The following is a 20442-nucleotide window of genomic DNA, read 5'->3' as shown; positions in this document are numbered from 1 at the left end:
AAGTGAGCAGGTGTAATCTGAATAAAGGGAAAAAGGCTATTCTTGAACATAGGATGAGACGATCCTACCAATTTACGACAATTTACGACAATCCATTTTGGATTTAAATATAACTTTTGTATGACTGATGCCTTTAGTGAGATGTCTAATGCTTTAATATTTAATCATTTCTGCCCTCCGAATTCATATTCGTTATATAAATAGGCCCTTTTAATTTTGTCTGGCTTGCCATTCCAAATAAAATTGAATCTTCTTTGTTCATATAATTAAAAAAGCAAGTCACTAGGTGTAGGCAAAGCCATAAGCAAATAGGTAAACTGTGATATGACTTTTCACAAATAGACAGGTATTTTCCTTTCCATGGTAGCAAGATCTTATCTATTTTTGATAACTTTCTATAAAAATGTATTGGAGTGAGATCATTTCTTTCTTTTGGGATTTGTATACCGAGTATGTCCACATCTCCGTCAGACCATTTAATTAGTAAACTACACGGTAATGTAAAATTTGTATTTTTTAGTGATCCAATACGTAATATAGTACACATAATTTGGCTTTAATCCAGAGAGGATAGCAAAAGTATCTAGATCCTCTAAGAGGCCGTGGAAAGATTCTGATTGTGGTTTTAAAAGAAAACATGAATCATCAACGTACAATGACACCTTAGTTTTTAAGCCACGGATTTCTAATCCCTTAATATTATTGTTTGATCAAATTTTAACAGCTAACATTTCGATGGCCATAATAAATAGATATGCCGATAGTGGACAACCTTGTTTTACTCCTCTAGATAGTTTAAAACTTTCTGAGATGTAGCCATTATTTACTGTTTTATAACAGGGGTTACTATACATAACTTTAACCCATTTTATAAGAGATTCCCCAAAATTGAAATATTCTAGGCATTTATATATAAACTCAAGTTGTACTTTATCAAAAGCGTTCTTTAAGGTCCAGGACTAGACTTAATCTGTGTCTGGGAAACTGGCCCATTAACCAAAGTAACTAATCTAATGTATTTATCCAATGTTACATGGAATGCTGGTGATTTATCAATTAAACTGTCTCATGACAAAATATGACAACAGCTAAAATCCTGCATGCCTCCAAGCAGAACACAGGACTGTCTATATCCCAGTATGAATGGTTGGTCAGTACACACCTGGCTTTGAGACTCCTGCTGTTTTCAACTCTCTAGAGACAGCAGGAGTTTATATTACTAAAGCAGAACACAGGACTGTCTATATCCCAGTATGAATGGTTGGTCAGTACACACCTGGCTTTGAGACTGTGTTTATATTACTAAAGCAGAACACAGGACTGTCTATATCCCAGTATGAATGGTTGGTCAGTACACACCTGGCTTTGAGACTGTGCCTGACTCCTGCAGGAATGTAAAAGTAAGAATAGACATTATGACTTACCTCAACATGGTCACAGGTCTTACAGCTCTGAGGAATCCCTGAAGTCAAAAGTAGTTGTTTAAAATTGACAATGTAATAATGAATGAATAATTATTAAATACACTTGTAATAAAAATGAATATAAGTGAGCAACAGTCTCAGAATGTACACTCATTAGCATACCATAATCTGACATTAGTGTTATATGTTAGATGTTGGGGGCCTGATTTCTGCTAGATCCTAGGATGAGAGCTTGAAGGTAGAGTCAGCTAAATTATGTTGTACGAGCAGCACCACAGATATTGTGATGAGCAAGATGCCTGACTTCTGTCTCACAGTCACACACAGTATCTGCCCATGTGCAAGGGTTCTCTTCACTCTCTTACAGAGTGTTAGTCACGGGACCAAAACAGCGGAGAAGTTTAGCCTTGCCCTTCAACAGTTGTTTAGTTGTTGTAGAAATTGACACACTATGCTGTTTACTTTGTGCATCTACGTCATATTGCTGACTCTACCTTTAAGTTTGTTTAGACAAAATAGATCATGATTGTGTTCCTTGCCTTGGACTAAACTATAATGAACGCTTTAAAAATATTTTGAGTTAAAAACAATTATCACTTAACACACATTTCTTAGGTCCAGGCTTGATCCAACTCTCTCCACCATGGTCTCTGGTGTTGGTAAAGCAGAAGGATAGACTGTGAATAAACTAAATACAACTTATAAAGGCTTTATATAGCATACATACAGTCTTCATAAGCAATACATAGGGTGTATAAAGGGTGACAGAACAGCTCCCTGTGTAGGGTGCATTGCCTAAATGTGACTTAAAACTTCTTTGGGATAGGGGGCGCTATCTTCACTTTGGGAAAAAATCGTGCCCAATTTAAACGGCCTCGTACTCTATTCTAGATCGTACAATATGCATATTATTATTACTATTGGATAGAAAACACTCTCAAGTTTCTAAAACCGTTTGAATTATATCTGTGAGTAAAACAGAACTCATTTTGCAGCAAACTTCCTGTTAGGAAGTGAAAAATCTGAAATCGAGGCTCTGTTCCAGGGCCTTCCTATTCATTTGCTTGAAATCTATGGATATACATGCACTTCATACGCCTTCCACTAGATATCAACAGACAGTGGAAGGTGGAATGGGGTGTCTAGCTTGATCTGAGGTCGAACAAGAGCTCTTGGAATGACGTGACCCCAAATATCCTTTGTCCAGCAAGGCGCGGGAAGGAACCCTGGATTGCCTTCTGAAAAGCTTTTGTTATAGACGGCTAATATCTCCGGCTTTGATTTTATTTGATTCATATGATAATATCATCGTAAAGTATGTTTTTTCAATATAGTTTTATCAGATTATTGAACGTTTATCGGGAGTTTTGGCGTTTTCCGTTCTCTGCGTTTGGTGAAGATGGACAACTTCGCGCCACTTGGCTAGCTTTGGTTGCTAATTCGACAGGAGAAGAGGGCATTCTAAAACCAAACAACAGTTTATTCTGGACAAAGGACAACTTGTACAACATTCTGATGGAAGCTCAGCAAAAGTAGGAACCATTTATGATGTTATTTCGTATTTCTGTGGAAAATGTTTAGTACTATTTTCCGCCCTCATTGCAGGCGCTGTCTCGCTATAACGTAAGCTGTATGTCGTACTAAAGTTATTTTTAGAATTCTAACACGGCGATTGCATTAAGAACTAGTGTATCTTTCATTTGCTGTACAACATGTATTTTTTAGTAAAGTTTATGATGAGTTCTTTGATTAGATTAGGTGAGTGTCAGAAATGTATCCGGATAATTTTGTGCAGTTTGGCTACGTATTCACATTGTAAAACCACGATTTGTACCGCTAAATATGCACATTTTCGAACAAAACATAAATGTATTGTGTAACATGATGTTATAGGACTGTCATCTGATGAAGTTTGTCAAGGTTAGTGAATACATTTATATCTTTTGCTGTTTTTTTGCGATCGCTACCTTTGCGGTGAATGAATGCGGTTGTGTGGTTGGCTATTGTGGTACGCTAATATAAGGCTATATTGTGTTTTCGCTGTAAAACACTTAAAATATTGGCTGGATTCACAAGATGTTTATCTTTCATTTGCTGTACACCATGTATTTTTCATAAATGTTTTATGATGAGTATTTAGGTATTTCACGTTGCTCTCTGTAGTTATTCTTGCTGCTTCGGTGCTATTTGTGATTGTAGCTGCAATGTAAAACTATGATTTATACCTGTAATATGCACATTTTTCGAACAAAACATAGATTTATTGTATAACATGTTATAAGACTGTCATCTGATGAAGTTGTTTCTTGGTTAGTGACTAATTCTATCTCTATTTGGGAGCTGAGAGACAATTCCGCTAGCGGAACCCCTAGACAGGATAACCCACTAAGTCAACTCCAAAATGTGGTCATGTGTAGCTCAGTTGGTATGGTGCTTGCAATGTTAGGATTGTGGGTTCGATTCCCACGGAGGACCATCAGGGGGGAAAAAAGAAACGTATGAAAAATGTATGCGCTCACTACTGTAAATCCCTCTGGATTAAAACACACTACTACTAATCTAACTGTCTATAGGTCCAACAGAATGCATTAAATCACACCACTACTACTAATCTAACTGTCTGTCCAGAGGAAAACAAATGATAAAACATTGCTATGACTCACCTCTGAATGTGTTGGTCATCTATCTGACACAGAGTCACTGAGGAGGAAAAAACCGCAAACCCAGGATAGAGGGGTTCAGTGAATGTGGTGTGTTCTGTGTAAAGGTGTGTCAGTGTACCAGAGGAGGACACACTATATAAGGACAAAGTACCAGCTGGCCAGTCCAGAAATACTCCAACTCTGTTAGAAACATGACCATTGATGTATCTTCTGTTGACTCCATTATGGTAAAAGTGATAACCACTGTTATAGCCTACAAAACTCCAGGACTCCTGATTGTTTCCAATCACACTACAGTCATTCCTCTTCATTCTTTTGTACGCCACACCTATGAAAACCTTGTCACCATCCCACTTCAGCTCCCAGTAATAACGATATCCAGATAAGCCTTCTCTGCAGAGAACTTGGGGATGACAATCAAATCTGTCTGGATGGTCTTCATAATGCTGTTTCTTCAACACCCATGTCACCTTCCTGTTCCCCTCAGACAGTATCAGGTTTGGGTTTGCTGTATTTGGGTCCAGGATGAGATGACAGGCATCTGTAGACAAAAGGAGAGTATAATCAAACCATATCTTCATATAAAATGTTGTTTTGTAGGAACAGAACAAGTATTGATTAGTTACTATGTTACTATAGTTCTGAATATGCAGTTAATTAGGATTGAAGAGACTTACATTTCCTCAGCCCTGATTTCAGCCTGCACTCTCCACCATGATCCACACTGTAGGAGAAACAGGTTATTGACTGACAAAGACCTAATAAAGCAGTCAACATTTAAACCATATTGTTGTGTTCTGGTGCACTATCCAAGTTCATTACTAGAGACATACAGGTATTCTATCCTACCTACTGCATACAGAACGGAGTACAATTCATTACTAGAGACATACAGGTATTCTATCCTACCTACTGCATACAGAACAGAGTACAATTCATTACTAGAGACATACAGGTATTCTATCCTACCTACTGCATACAGAACGGACTACAATTCCAACAGGATATCAGAGATGCAGAAAAAGAGTATTCATGTGGTGATGATGTATCATCATGTTCTCATGTTACTGACCCTACTACACTACATATGACACAACTGCTGCTCACACTATTAGGACATCTATTCTGACTTACTTCAGCTTCATCAGTTTATATGTGGGATCCACCAGAGCAGCTGAAAGCAGTCCCCCTGCAGAGTCTCCTGGGTGATTGTAGCTCAGGTCCAGCTCTTTCAGGTGGGAGGGGTTTGACCTCAGAGCTGAAGACAGAGCAGCACAGCCCTCCTCTGTGACCAGACAGCCAGACAGCCTACAGAGAGACACAACAGCTGTCTAGGTTGGTGTACTGGTGTCAATCATCTTGTAGGACACCAATCCATTTGTCCATGACACAAACATTGTCATGAAACATCAGAATTTCAGAGTATTTATTTTACTAAGCTCAGTACAGCTTCTACCCCCAAGACATAAATTGATGACTGCTGAACAATTCATCAAATGTCCATCTGGACTATTTACAGTCTGGATCCTCCAGTCCAGCAGACAGCAGTGTAACTCAGCTCAGTACCGACCTGACTGAAACAGCTGTACTTACCCCAGTGTGTGTAGTTTACAGTCTGGATCCTCCAGTCCACCAGACAGCAGTGTAACTCCTGAGTCTTGTAGGTCATTGTCTCTCAGCTCCAGTTGTTTCAGTTGTGAGTTGGGTGAACTCAGGACTGAGGCCAGATCTGAACAGCAACCCTCTGTCAGACCACACTGACCTAGACTAGAGGGCAGAGGAGAACATGATTAACACATTTTCATACAGTTCTTGTTGTGTCAACATTTTATTTTATTGTTATTATTAAATGTTCATGTTGTTGCCCTTCATATTATGACCTAGGTTGGGGTTGTTTTGGATGAGGGGTGGGAGGAGGGGTTGTTTGGGATGAGGGGTGGGAGGAGGGGTTGTTTGGGATGAGGGGCGGGACGAGGGGTTGTTTGGGATGAGGGGTGGGAGGAGGGGTTGTTTGGGATGAGGGGCGGGACGAGGGGTTGTTTGGGATGAGGGTGGGAAGAGGGGTTGTTTGGGATGAGGGTGGGAGGAGGGCTTGTTTGGGATGAGGGTGGGAGGAGGGGTTGTTTGGGATGAGGGGCGGGATGAGGGGTTGTTTGGGATGAGGGGTGGGATGAGGGGTTGTTTGGGATGAGGGGCGGGATGAGGGGTTGTTTGGGATGAGGGGTGGGAGGAGGGGTTGTTTGGGATGAGGGGCGGGACGAGGGGTTGTTTGGGATGAGGGGCGGGATGAGGGGTTGATTGGGATGAGGGGCGGGATGAGGGGTTGATTGGGATGAGGGTGGGAGGAGGGCTTGTTTGGGATTAGGGTGGGAGGAGGGCTTGTTTGGGATGAGGGGCGGGAGGAGGGGTTGTTTGGGATGAGGGTGGGAGGAGGGGTTGTTTGGGATGAGGGTGGGAGGAGGGCTTGTTTGGGATGAGGGGCGGGAAGAGGGCTTGTTTGGGATGAGGGGCGGGAGGAGGGGTTGTTTGGGATGAGGGGCGGGATGAGGGGTTGTTTGGGATGAGGGGTGGGAGGAGGGGTTGTTTGGGATGAGGGACGGGAGGAGGGGTTGTTTGGGATGAGGGGCGGGATGAGGGGTTGGTTGGGATGAGGGGCGGGACGAGGGGTTGTTTGGGATGAGGGACGGGAGGAGGGGTTGTTTGGGATGAGGGGCGGGACGAGGGGTTGTTTGGGATGAGGGTAGGAGGAGGGCTTGTTTGGGATGAGGGTGAGTGGAGGGCTTGTTTGGGATGAGGGTAGGAGGAGGGCTTGTTTGGGATGAGGGTGAGTGGAGGGGTTGTTTGAGATGAGGGGCGGGACGAGGGCTTGTTTGGGATGAGGGGCGGGAGGACGGGTTGTTTGGGATGAGGGGTGGGAGGAGGGGTTGTTTGGGATGAGGGGCGGGACGAGGGGTTGTTTGGGATGAGGGGCGGGAGGACGGGTTGTTTGGGATGAGGGGTGGGAGGAGGGGTTGTTTGGGATGAGGGGCGGGACGAGGGGTTGTTTGGGATGAGGGGCGGGAGGAGGGGTTGTTTGGGATGAGGGTGGGACGAGGGGTTGTTTGGGACGAGGGGCGGGATGAGGGGTTGTTTGCGACGAGGGGCGGGACGAGGGGTTGTTTGGGACGAGGGGCGGGACGAGGGGTTGTTTAGGATGAGGGGCGGGAGGAGGGGTTGTTTAGGATGAGGGGCGGGACGAGGGGTTGTTTAAATATTTTATTTCTCAATGATTTTACTGTTGTTGAAGTGAGTCAATAAAAACAATTGTTCACATAAAACACACACATAATAACTCATACTGAAGAAATGTAACTGTCTGCATGTAAGAGAACCATTAAAGAACCATTTTTAGTTCCAGGTAAAACCCTGTTTGTAACAGGCATTATGCTTCAGCATGGAACCAGAAAGAGTTCTACCTGGAACCAGAAAGAGTTCTACCTGGAGCAAGAAAGAGTTCTACCTGGAACCTGAAAGAGTTCTACCTGGATCCAGAAAGAGTTCTACCTGGAACCTGAAAGAGTTCTACCTGGATCCAGAAAGAGTTCTACCTGGAACAAGAAAGAGTTCTACCTGGAACCTGAAAGAGTTCTACCTGGATCCAGAAAGAGTTCTACCTGGATCCAGAAAGAGTTCTACCTGGAACAAGAAAGAGTTCTACCTGGAACCTGAAAGAGTTCTACCTGGATCCAGAAAGAGTTCTACCTGGATCCAGAAAGAGTTCTACCTGGAACCAGAAAGAGTTCTACCTGGAGCCAGAAAGTTCTACCTGGAACCCAAAAGTGGTTCTCCTATGGGAACAACTGAATAACCCTTTTGGAACCCTTTTGTCTATGAGTGTACTGAAGAAAGTTAACTCACACAAGTGTCTCTATGTTGCAGAGTGGACTGGTTAGTCTAACATAGAGCAGCTCCACTCCTCTGTCTCCCAGGTCATTGTTGCTGAGGTCCAGTTCTCTCAGGGGGGAGTTTGGTGTCTGCAGAGCTGAGGCCAGAGTCCCACAGGATTTATATGTGAGTTTACAGCAAGCTAGTCTGAGGAGAGGATATATTGTGATACACTGTTAAATATGCAACGCTTTAAGAATAATGAGATACATTAAGACATTAACAAAAGGACACATGATTTACCAATGTTAAAAACATACTATCTCACTAAAGATATTTAACCTTAACCTCAGTTTAATATATTTATCACATTTGATGTATGTTTCTGCATATTTACCAAGATGTTCAAATAATGTTAAAAACCTAATAACACAAAGTAGCTACAAATATATAAACAATATGAAGACAGGCAGGTAGCCTGGTGGTTTGAGTGTTGGGCCAGTAACCGACAGGTTGGTGGCTCGAATCCCCAAGCTGACAAGGTAAAAGTATGTCGTTCTGCCCCTGAACAAGGCAGTTAACCCACTGTTCCTCGGTAGGCCGTCATTGTAAATAAGAATTTGTTCTTAACTGACTTGCCTAGTTAAATAAAAGTTCAATTAAAAAAACACAGTGGATACTGAAGATATTTAACTTACACTAGTGTCTGTATGTTGCAGAGTGGACTGGTTAGTCCAAGCAGCTCCACTCCTCTGTCTTTCAGGTCATTGTAGCTGAGGTCCAGTTCTCTCAGGGGGGAGTTTGGTGTCTGCAAAGCTGAAGCCAGAGTTGAACAGGATTCATATGCGAGTTCACAGCCATCCAGTCTGGAGAGAGGAGACAATCTGTTAGATATACAAATCCTTCATTATAATGATACTGTAAACATCAACTCAAAAACAGAACTTACAGTGCTCTCTTGCAGGTTTTCACTACCGGCAGCAACCTCTGATAACCTTTCTCTGATGTGTTGTATGTCTTCAGGTCAAACTCCTCCAGCACCTCCTCTGACATCAGTAACAGGTAGACCAGGGCTGAACATTGGTCAGGTTTTAGCTCTGTTTTTGAAAGAGTTCCTGATCGCATGGAGGTCTGCATGTCTTCAACTAGAGAGTTGGCACCAAGTTCATTCAGACAGTGGAACAAGTTGATGACCCTTTCTGGTGAGGATTCGTACTTGATCTTGTCTGAAAGGTACCTGACTGTTCTCTTAACTGTTTCCTCATTGGTCTGTGTTGTACTTCCTGTCTGTGTCAGAAGGCCTCGTAACAGATTCTGATTGGACTCCAGTGAGAGACCCAGAAGGAAGCGGAGGAACAGGTCCAGGTGTCCATTCTCACTCTTCAAGGCCTGGTCCACTGCGCTCCTGTGTAAGTCAGACAACTGGATTGACTCCTTCTCTTCATCATCACTAGTGGGGGAGAAAACATTTTCCTTCTTGTCCAGACATGATTCTAAAGCATGCACTGCTGCTAGAAACTCCTGAATGCTCAGATGCACAAAGCTGTAGACCTTGTCTTGGTACAGCCCAGATTCTTCTTTAAAGATCTCTGTACACAATGCTGAGTACTCGGATGCCTCTGTGACATCAAGGCCACACTCTCTCAGGTCCTCCTCATAGAAGATCAGGTTGCCCTTCTGCAGCTGTTGGAAAGCCAGCTTTGCCATTTTCAGGATCATCTCTTTGTCTGACTGAGACAGTTCCTTTGGGTTTGTCTCTGTGGCTTTGTTGTACTTCTTGTTCTTCACAATGATTTGGATGAGAATGAAATGTGAGTACATGTGGGTCAGAGTTGTGGGGAGATCATCCTTCTCTGCCTCTTTCAGCATCATCTCAAGGACAGTGGCTGATATCCAACAGAATATTGGAATGTGGCACATGATGTGGAGGCTCCTTGAGTCCTCTATGTGTTTGATGATTTCATTGGACAGATTCTGATCTGTGATCTTCTTCCTGAAGTATTCCTCCTTCTGTGGATCATTGAACCCTCGTACCTCTATCACCTGGTCAACGCACTCAGGAGGGATCTTATTGGCTGCTGCAGGTCGTGTGGTTATCCAGAGGAGAGCAGAGGGAAGCAGATTCCCCTTGATGAGGTTTGTCAGTAGCACGGCCACTGAGGTTGGCTTCGTGACATCACAGCACTTCTCAATGTTTATGAAGTCTAGAGGAAGTCGACACTCATCCAGACCATCAAAAATGAAAACAGTTTTGGTTTCACCATCTTCAATGCTGTCAATCTCTTTCAGCTCTGAGAAGTAGTGGGAAAGAAGTTGCATCAGACTGTATTGGTCCTTTTTCAGGTTCAGATCACGGAAAGGAAGAGGAAACATGAAATGAACGTCCTGATTTGCTTTTCCCTCTGCCCAGTCAAGGATGACCTTCTGCACAGAGACTGTTTTTCCAATGCCAGCGATTCCTTTTGTCAGCACAGTTCTGATAGGTTTGTCTTGTCCAGGTAAAGGCTTGAAGATGTCGTTGCATTTGATTGGTGTCTCTTGTGTGGTTTGTTTCTTGGATGCCATCTCTATCTGTCTAACCTCATGTTCATTATTGAGCCCTCCACTTCCACCCTCTGTGATGTAGAGCTTTGTGTAGATGTCGTTTAACAGACTTTGGTTTCCATGGTGTCCAATTCCTTCAGATATGTGTTGATACTTGTGTTTCAGTTTAGCCTTAATGTCTTGTTGGACTGTCAGCAGAGTTTGACCTGTAGGAAAACAATGAGAGTTTGAACTCTTAAGTTCATGTGTGTGTGTGTGTGTGTGTGTGTGTGTGTGTGTGTGTGTGTGTGTGTGTGTGTGTGTGTGTGTGTGTGTGTGTGTGTGTGTGTGTGTGTGTGTGTGTGTGTGTGTGTGTGTGTGTGTGTGTGAACCCTACTTTGTAATATTGTATGAAACACAGTCTTACTTCTTCTGTCCAGAAGGTTGTGTGTGATCTTTAATGCATCCTCACTGTCCAAACTCTCCACTTCCTTATTGTCATCTGGTAATGGTTCCTGGCTGAAAGCAGTTGTCTGATCACTCTTCATTGATAGCAGGCTGGTTGTAGGTGACTCTGCTCTGGGCTTCTGGACACTGAACAAAACAGGGAGACAGATCACCTCATCAATACCTCATCAATACCTCATCTACATCATTATAATCAGTATAATGAACCTTCTACTGTATAAGTCCTGATGTTTCTTTACAAAGCTCAAACAGAAATTTGCATCCTATAGCACAAACTCCAAAAAGTTCTGGGACACTGTAAAGTCCATGGAGAATTAGAGCACCTCCTCCCAGCTGCCCACTGCACTGAAGATAGGAAACACTGTCACCACCGATAAATCCACGATAATCGAGAATTTCAAAAAGCATTTTTCTACGGCTGGCCATGCTTTCCACACCTGGCTACCCCTACCCCGGTCAACAGCTCTGCACCCCCCACAGCAACTTGCCCAAGCCTCCCCCATTTCTCCTTCACCTAAATCCAGATAGCTAATGTTCTGAAAGATCTGCAAAATCTGGACCCCTACAAATCAGCTGGGCTAGACAATCTGGACCATCTCTTTCCAAAATTTTCAGCCGCAATTGATGCAACCTATATTACTACCCTGTTCAACCTCTCTTTCGTATTGTCTGAGATCCCCAAAGATTGGAAAGCTGCCGCGGTCATCCTCCTCTTCAAAGGGGGAGACACGCTAGACCCAAACTGCTACAGACCTATATCCATCCTACCCTGCCTTTCTAAGGTCTTCGAAAGCCAAGTTAACAAACAGATCACCGACCATTTCGAATCCCACCGTACCTTCTCCGCTATGCAATCTGGTATCCGAGCTGGTCATGGGTGCACCTCAGCCACGCTCAAGGTCCTAAACGATATCATAACCGCCATCGATAAAAGACAATACTGTGCAGCCGTATTCATCGACCTGGCCGAGGCATTCGACTCTGTCAATCACTTCATTCTTATCGGCAGACTCAACAGCCTTTGTTTCTCAAATGACTGCCTCGCCTGGTTCACCAACTACTTCTCAGACTGAGTTCAGTGTGTCAAATCAGAGGGCCTGTTGTCCGGACCTCTGGCAGTCTCTATGGGGGTGCCACAAGGTTCAAATTTAGGGCCGACTCTTTTCTCTGTGTACATCAATGATGTCGCTCTTGCTGCTGGTCCTTCCGTGGCCTCCAACTGCTCTTAAATGCAAGTCAAACTAAATGCATGCTCTTTAACCGAACGCTGCCCACACCTGCCCGCCCATCTAGCATCACTACTCTGGACAGTTCTGACTTAGAATATGTGGACAACTACAAATACCTAGGTGTCTGGTTAAACTATAAACTCTCCTTCCAGACTAACATTAAGCATCTCCAATCCAAAATTAAATCTAGAATCGGCTTCTTATTTCGCAACAAAGCATCCTTCACTCATGCTGCCAAACATACCATCGTAAAACTTACTATCCTACCGATCCTTGACTTCGGTGATGTCATTTACAAAATAGCCTCCAACACTCTACTCAGCAAATTGGATGCAGTCTATCACAGTGCCATCCGTTTTGTCACCAAAGCCCCATATACTACCCACCACTGCGACCTGTATGCTCTCGTTGGCTGACCCTCGTTTCATATTCGTCGCAAAACCCACCGGCTCCAGGTCATCTATAAGTCTTTGCTAGGTAAACCTCCACCTTATCTCAGCTCACTGGTCACCATAGCAACACCCACCCGTAGCACTCGCTCCAGCAGGTATATTTCGCTGGTCACCCTCAAAGCCAACTCCTCCTTTGGCCGCCTTTCCTTCCATTTCTCTGCTGCCAATGACTGGAACGAATTGCAAAAATCACTGAAGCTGGAGACTCATATATCCCTCATTAACCTTAAGCATCAGCTGTCAGAGCAGCTTACAGATCACTGCACCTGTACACAGCCCATCTGTAAATAGCCCACCCGACTACCTCATCCCCATATTGTTATTTATTTATTTTGCTCTTTTGCACCCCAGTATCTCTACTTGTACATTTATCTTCTACACGTCCATCACTCCAGTGTTTAATTGCTAAATTGTAATTATTTCGCCACTATGGCCTATTTATTGCCTTACCTCCCTAATCTTACTTCATTTGCACACACTGTATATAGACTTTGCTATTATGGTTATTGATTGTACATTTGTTTATTCCATGTGTAACTCTGTGTTGTTGTTTGTGTTGAACTGCTTTGCTTTATCTTGGCCAGGTCGCAGTTGTAAATGAGAACTTGTTCTCAACTGGCCTACCTGGTTAAATAAAGGTGAAATCTTTTTATTTTTTTATTTAAGCTACAGTCTGCAATTGGTAAATCAATTTTTGGCCTTTTGAATTAATGATCTAGACCATTTGATGTAATTTGGGAACACTTTTCTCTTTAAATAACTATATTTACAATTGATCTCTCTTACCTCTTAGAACTGGTGTCTTGAGGAAGACTCTTTTTAGAGGCTGTGGCCCCCTCCTCTTGGTCGGAATACTTCCTTTTAGAGGCAGTGCCTCTCTCCTCGTGCTGCCCAGACAGACTCATTTTAGAGGCAGTGGTCCCCTCCTCTCTCTCCCCAGAGAGACTCATTTCAGAGGCAGTGGTCCCCTCCTCTCTCTCCCCAGAGAGACTCGTTTTAGAGGCAGTGGTCTCCTCCTCTCTCTCTCCAGAGATACTCATTTTAGATGTAAGTCACAGCTCACTCAGCTACAATATGAAATAAGAGATAAACAGTCAATATTTCTGAACATTGTTGCAAGTACCATTAACAATGACAAGACTTTTACTGTCCATGGTCACAGAGTTCTCACAACGACGTCACCTGCACCTGAAATTACCTTGATAACTGCATTTGTCAGTTATTTATTTATTTATTTATTTCACCTTTATTTAACCAGGTAGGCAAATTGAGAACACGTTCTCATTTACAATTGCGACCTGGCCAAGATAAAGCAAAGCAGTTCGACACATACAACAACACATAGTTACACATGGAGTAAAACAAACATACAGTCAATAATACAGTGAAAAATAAGTCTATATACAATGTGAGCAAGTGAGGTGAGATAAGGGAGGTGAAGGCAAACAAAATATATAAAATATATATATAAATAAATAAAAATATAAAAAAGGCCATGGTGGCGAAGTAAATACAATATAGCAAGTAAAAAAAAACACTGGAATGGTTGGTTTGCAGTGGAAGAAAGTGTAAAGTAGAGATAGAAATAATGGGGTGCAAAGGAGCAAAATAAATAAATAAATACAGTAGGTAAAGAGGTAGTTGTTTGGGCTAAATTATAGATGGGCTATGTACAGGTGCAGTAATCTATGAGCTGCTCTGACAGCTGGTGCTTAAAGCTAGTGAGGGAGATAAGTGTTTCCAGTTTCAGAGATTTTTGTAGTTCGTTCCAGTCATTGGCAGCAGAGAACTGGAAGGAGAGGCGGCCAAAGGAAGAATTGGTTTTGGGGGTGACCAGAGAGATATACCTGCTGGAGCGCGTGCTACAGGTAGGTGCTGCTATGGTGACCAGCGAGCTGAGATAAGGGGGGACTTTACCTAGCAGGGTCTTGTAGATGACCTGGAGCCAGTGGGTTTGGCGACGAGTATGAAGCGAGGGCCAGCCAACGAGAGTGTACAGGTCGCAGTGGTGGGTAGTATATGGGGCTTTGGTGACAAAACGGATGGCACTGTGATAGACTGCATCCAATTTATTGAGTAGGGTTTTGGAGGCTATTTTGTAAATGACATCACCGAAGTCGAGGATTGGTAGGATGGTCAGTTTTACAAGGGTATGTTTGGCAGCATGAGTGAAGGATGCTTTGTTGCGGAATAAGAAGCCAATTCTAGATTTAACTTTGGATTGGAGATGTTTGATGTGAGTCTGGAAGGAGAGTTTACAGTCTAACCAGACACCTAGGTATTTGTAGTTGTCCACATATTCTAAGTTAAAAACATCCTAAAGATTGATTCTATACATCGTTTGACATGTTTCTATGAACTGTAATATGACTTTTCGTCTGAACTTTCGCATGGACTTGCCCGTGCGTCGTGAGTTTGGATTGTGTACTGAACGCGCAAACAAAAAGGAGGTATTGGACATAAATGATGGACTTTTTTGGAACAAATCACACATTTATTGTGTAACTGGGATTCCTGGGAGTGCATTCTGATGAAGATCATCAAAGGTAAGTGAATATTTATAATGCTACTTCTGAAATCTATTTTTTTTTTTAGCTCGACATTAAATTCATTCATCAATTATACTGATAGAGCAGCCTGCTATGGTGCAGGCAAGCTATTTAAATGCATTGGACAGTGTAGGGCGCAAGATGCGACTGAAATTTTGCACGTGGGAAAGAGTGAGAGAGGTTGGATGAGGAGGCTTGACATCTTGTTGTTATGACATGTATTATTTGAATTAGGCCCACACAATTATTCCTAAACTGGACCGGAAGGAACTTTGAATGTCTTTGAATTTCAGAGAGATGGCTTAACTAATGTTTGACCAACACTAGCTAGCTAAATTAGTTAGCTACAGTAGCTAACAAGCTTCTGTGTGCAGAGCAACACCAGAATTAAAATAAAAACACGTCTTACCTTTTTGTAGTTAATAAATCCAATGTGAAACTTAATAACCGTATCCTTAACTTGCATTGGAAAAGTTAATCCATTCTCCTCTAATGAATCCTGTCCCTAATTTCTGAATCACGCTAAAGTAGATTTTGCACACTGGCAAAGATTTTCAGTTGGCAGGCAGACACTGGAATAAGATTCTGAGTGACAGAGTGAGGGTTTTGCATAGTCGCTATGTTGCGTTTTTTGTGTAACTGGGGTAAAAAATGCCCGGAAAGCAAAATAAAATTATTAACAGCTTTTAACTGCTTTTAAAATAACGGTTCTGTTCTGGAGCAGTTTACATTTAGTTCTGATTCTGTTCGTCAAATTTCTTTATTTATTGTTCCCTGAACCAGTTCCAACCCATGGTAACAACAAAATGTAATTTGTAAACAAGCACAACTGGTAATAACTACCTTCCCACTTGGTTATGAACACAGCATCATGTCCGACGTCCACCAGATGCATATGAGGTTTTGTTTTGCTGGATGTCTAGCCTCATTTTCCATACTTGACACACATGTGCTTTGCTTTTCAACTCGTGTGGGAGTGAATGCTACATTTAGGGACAGACATAAAAGTGTACATTAGAATATAAACAGGAGAAGGCAGACGTGAGTGCATTTGCCATTCTGGTAAATACAGGAAACCAAAGATTAGCAGATGGCCAAAGTCATACGTGCTTTAAAGTGCATGTATGGAAAAAGCAGGACACCATTATGAAGATAAAATTGACAGGAACGGCCATAAGTGCTTAGGGTAAAGGCCATAAGTGCTTAGGGCAAGATAGACATATATTAATTTTAGGGGACAAGGGGGTCCTGCCCCCATTATAATCTAATCAAGAGCGGATACAGGCGTTATTGGGGGTAGACAAGCAGGAAGCCTGAAATGAAGGATAATGGTGGCAGATGACCATAGGAGAAGTAATTTAATTAATGTATGTAATGATCTCATGTGTGTGGATGTGTATAAAGAGCGAACCAGTGCTCTGGGAAGGGGTGGGATCCGCGGATCGTTCCGGCTTGTGATACATTGTATTAAAAGTCTATTTGATTTCACAAGTTCTTGTAAGTGTTATGGTTTGAACCGATTTTCCACGACATATTTGGCGAGCTTGCCAGGAGGGACAGGGACTGAGGAATGGCGTTCAGGGCTGGTGATAGTTTCTTTGGACAATCTTGCAAACAATATGGCCACAGCTATAAAAAGGTAAGCTTGTCTTACATAGTTGAAATGTTTGTATGGATTGCTTCAGAGATCCTGTCTCAGCGAGAAGGGCGCCACGTAAGTCTCTCTTTCAAATTTCCTAAAAAGAAACCAGTAAATACTAAAGAACTTTTGAATTCAATGAATTTGCATGTATGTGTAATTTGGGGAATTGTATTAAATATAAATGTATGCGCATGTATAGAGACTGAGTGAATAGGCGCTGTGAACTTTGCTTGTGTTGGGTGTTTAGCGGAGCGGGCATGCATGCACTCGTTCTGATCAGACCGTTCGAATGTGTAGCTTAAATGATGCGGTTGTTTGCGCCATCTGGCTGAGATGGCTGGCTATAATGTGGGACAGCCCATACGGTCAAAACAGATAATGTAGGTAGAAAATCCTGTAATACCTCTTCAATAAAATTAGTAGAAGGAACGCTTGGACAGGTTACTTATGGATGCGGCTCTAAAAAGAGAGAGCTGCATAAATAAGTAGTTAGGAAGCCACGATACCGCCCTTTAAAAAGGAACATTTTTTAAAGGGGTCTGCTTGGGTGGGATATTCACGGCAGGATGGTCTGTGGGTGAATATTTAGGACGCAGGGAGAACGCTGGCCTGATTGTGCGGGGTTCAACTGCAAAAGAAATCCTGCGGATAAGAAACGCTCCGTCTAGCTAAACGGGGGGTTGAAAATCGGTAGGTCGCGCCACGATATTGCTCTAATATGGAATAGAGATCAGTATTGGGTGGGTGAATAGGATATGAAGACAGGCTGGCCCGATTAGGTAGTAGTCTCGTCATATCGTAAAAATCCCATAAGTATAATTCCGGTTTATGTTGAGGAAGTGGATTAAATTAGTAGGAATAACTCTGGGTCGTTTTTAGGTAAAAACGAAGGGTGTGCGTGAATAAATGAATGACAATTATTTGTGATGAATGAGCAGATTAGGAAAATAGTGTGTGTCTGTGACCAACTGCTGGTAGGAAGAGGAAAGCGCAAGCCTCTCTGACAGTTAACTGAGTGTAATTTGAGAAGGAGAGTGCATTTAACTCTCACAGGGAAGAGGAACAAAATCGAAAAATATTGGGCAAAATAAGTTATAAATAACGATAAAAATTGACGTGATAATGTGTTAAAAGAGCATTGTAAAAATACAATAGGTGTTAAAGGGGTATTAAACTGAGGCACGAATAGTATATAAAAGGAAAGAACGTTTAAAATAAACTGAAATTATACTATAAGGTTAAAATAAATATTATACTATGAGGTTAAAATAAATCTAGGCTGTCTAGAATGACAAAAAATACACTAGAAAAAGCAGCGATCAGCCGCTCTGTACCAACAGAGACTGCAGTCTAAAAATAGCCTGAAGGACAGAGAGGGGTGTAAAAAATACTGAGGCTTGTTTCACTAAAACCATGAATCAGGAATTAAACAGTAAAATAGGCTAAAAGACAATGTTGCAAGCTGATAAGAAAGTGTAGACATTATAACTAGCTAAATTATAAGGAAAAATGTATTAAATTGGATTTAATACACTGAATAAAGTTAAAGTGATAAAATAAGCAAATTAATAAAATGAATAAATAATGATATCTGTAAAGGGAAGAACACAGTGATATTTGAAGTACAGTACTAGAATAAGACATTAAGTCATCTGTAGTATTCAGAAATAATGTCTGTACTATATAGAGTAGGCTTAGATAGGAGAAATTAAGTGATGTGACAAATGAATTATAATCTGGGAAAGGGGATTAGCTCTACCTTGGAAAAATAGTAAATAAAAGGTGTATAACAGAAGTGGAGTATTTAGGAAAAGTAAATAAATAAATAAATAGTGGCATGAAACAAAAGGACTGTTTCTCCCTAGCATAGAGAGATGAGGGATTTAAAAAAGCCATGGAGTCACTGAAAGAAGCGCACATTAGTTCTACCGAATTCGGATTGAATATGAAAAAACTGGATAATGGAGGACGCTATTACCCGGTAAACAGGATAAATAGAATAAGGGAGGCACAGACGCATGGGACCAAAATGTGAAGCTCGATTTGCAGGCGTTCTGATGTCAACATTCTATCATCAGAAAATACATTAAAATGAAGTACAAATGTGGTTCCTCTCGTCCTCGCAGACGTGCGGGTGATTAGCAGAACTATTGACAATATCTAAGAACCAATAAGAAAATAGCTCTCTGTTTTGCATATGGTGATATCGCGTATGGGGAAAATAAGTGTACGGTGACACTGTCATTCTCTGAAAACTGTTAAGACGCTTATAGAATAAAAACTATGTATAAGTAATGCTATTGGTTTGCTGATTAAAAGGTAACATTGTGAATATTAACGATATGTATACTTTCTTTTCCAGAAAAAAAGGGTTTAATCTTCTCTGGTCAAAATGTCATTGGAGACTGCATTACTGTGGAAAGCAGTTAGTTAAAGTCAGCCGCTTTAAAAATAAAAATATCTGGATAAGGCTAAAAAATGGAGTTCTGGATAAGTGAGTCCAGTCCCTTTGTGTTATTGGCCTATGGTTCACTAGTAAGTACACCATGTACCGGGAATGAATATGCATTAGTGGATTTATTGGAAGGTTTTTTTCCAATTCAGTTTCAAATTGGATATGCAGAAGGAAGAAGGATGGAAATGTTTTTTGAAAAATGTATTTAAGTTGTTTCTAAAGAAAGGGGAGTGGAAACATTTTAATGGTGTCAAAATGCCCTGAATCCTAAGAATTTCCCGTGAAAGACTGATCACCTTCACTAGAAATTGTTGGAACAGGTGGGATTTAATTATAAAATGATTAAGAAACACCAGACTATTCAAAGTGTATAATTACTTTGAAAATCTATTATGTCCCTGGGAAAATTATGAAGAGTTGTAATCTTAAATTGACTAAAGTTATCATGGAAGGTGACGTCAGAATGCTTTAAGGCATGGGAGAGAATATCACCACAACAAGTGGGTGTGGAGCTCAAACCCACCCTAACCGACTGAATAGTGAGGGACAACTGTGTCTGATGACCTGTGAACTGTATCTAAAAATAGACATGCTGAAATTATATTTGCTGGAATAATGACTAAAAGGAATTGGGGTACTGACCTTGTATTACCAGGCCACTCATGAGAGAGAAACTGAGACAAAAGGGCTATTTGGAAGATAGATATTACTGGTAATGAAAGTGTTTAGTATAAATGTTAATTCTTAAAGGGATGATGTGTATTGAATAGATAAGGTCAAATTTGAGTTAAAGTAAACACTAAGGACTGTTGTCCTGAATATTGGGTTGGAAAATGTATTTAAAAAAGAACGGTTTAGTTATTTGGATATAGAACTGTTTAAATTTAATAGGCCTAGGGAAGCTCTGGAAACTAATCCTGAGACAAGGTGGTTGACAAAACTTACAGAATATTAGATTAAAGGTTTTTTGTTTCTTTTGTTTTATAATGTCATTGGAATTGTAATGATAAAATGTAATAATATAATTGAATAAAAAGGTAGTCTGTTGTGCGATGATACCCAAGGATGAAGAAGAAAGAGACCAACAATAACATTGGCATAGAATGAAACGGATGGACGTTTTCCCCAGGTTTAATTACATTACAAATAGTGGTAATTTATTGCAAATGAGCA

The 20442-nt window shown here is 41.5% G+C and overlaps 1 protein-coding gene across 1 annotated transcript; it reads right to left on the bottom strand.

The window, feature by feature from the left end:
* Positions 1-4083: 4083 nt before the first annotated feature.
* LOC129841980 (protein NLRC3-like) lies at positions 4084-13663 on the bottom strand. Its single transcript, XM_055910350.1, has 10 exons — positions 13521-13663; positions 13410-13436; positions 10902-11068; positions 8901-10701; positions 8650-8817; positions 7985-8158; positions 5681-5854; positions 5222-5395; positions 4765-4811; positions 4084-4628 (listed from the first exon to the last, which is right to left on the bottom strand). The coding sequence occupies exons 1-10, from the start codon at positions 13661-13663 to the stop codon at positions 4084-4086; spliced, it is 3420 nt and encodes a 1139-aa protein (XP_055766325.1).
* Between the last annotated feature and the right edge of the window lie 6779 nt (positions 13664-20442).

Source organism: Salvelinus fontinalis, unplaced genomic scaffold (genome assembly GCF_029448725.1).
Source record: "Salvelinus fontinalis isolate EN_2023a unplaced genomic scaffold, ASM2944872v1 scaffold_0005, whole genome shotgun sequence".
Taxonomy (NCBI): domain Eukaryota; kingdom Metazoa; phylum Chordata; class Actinopteri; order Salmoniformes; family Salmonidae; genus Salvelinus; species Salvelinus fontinalis.
The sequence above is the reverse complement of the archived record's forward strand: the minus strand, read 5'-3'. Positions and strand labels throughout refer to the sequence as shown.

Excerpts from the sequence above, each read along its gene's own strand:
- LOC129841980 (XM_055910350.1), bottom strand. The coding sequence starts at position 13,663 with ATGAGTATCTCTGGAGAGAGAGAGGAGGAGACCACTGCCTCTAAAACG. Across the intron at positions 8,159-8,649 it reads TGCAACATACAGACACTAGT|ACTAGCTTGCTGTAAACTCA; the intron begins GTAAGTTAAATA and ends TCCTCTCCTCAG. Across the intron at positions 5,855-7,984 it reads TGCAACATAGAGACACTTGT|TCTAGGTCAGTGTGGTCTGA; the intron begins GTGAGTTAACTT and ends TCTGCCCTCTAG.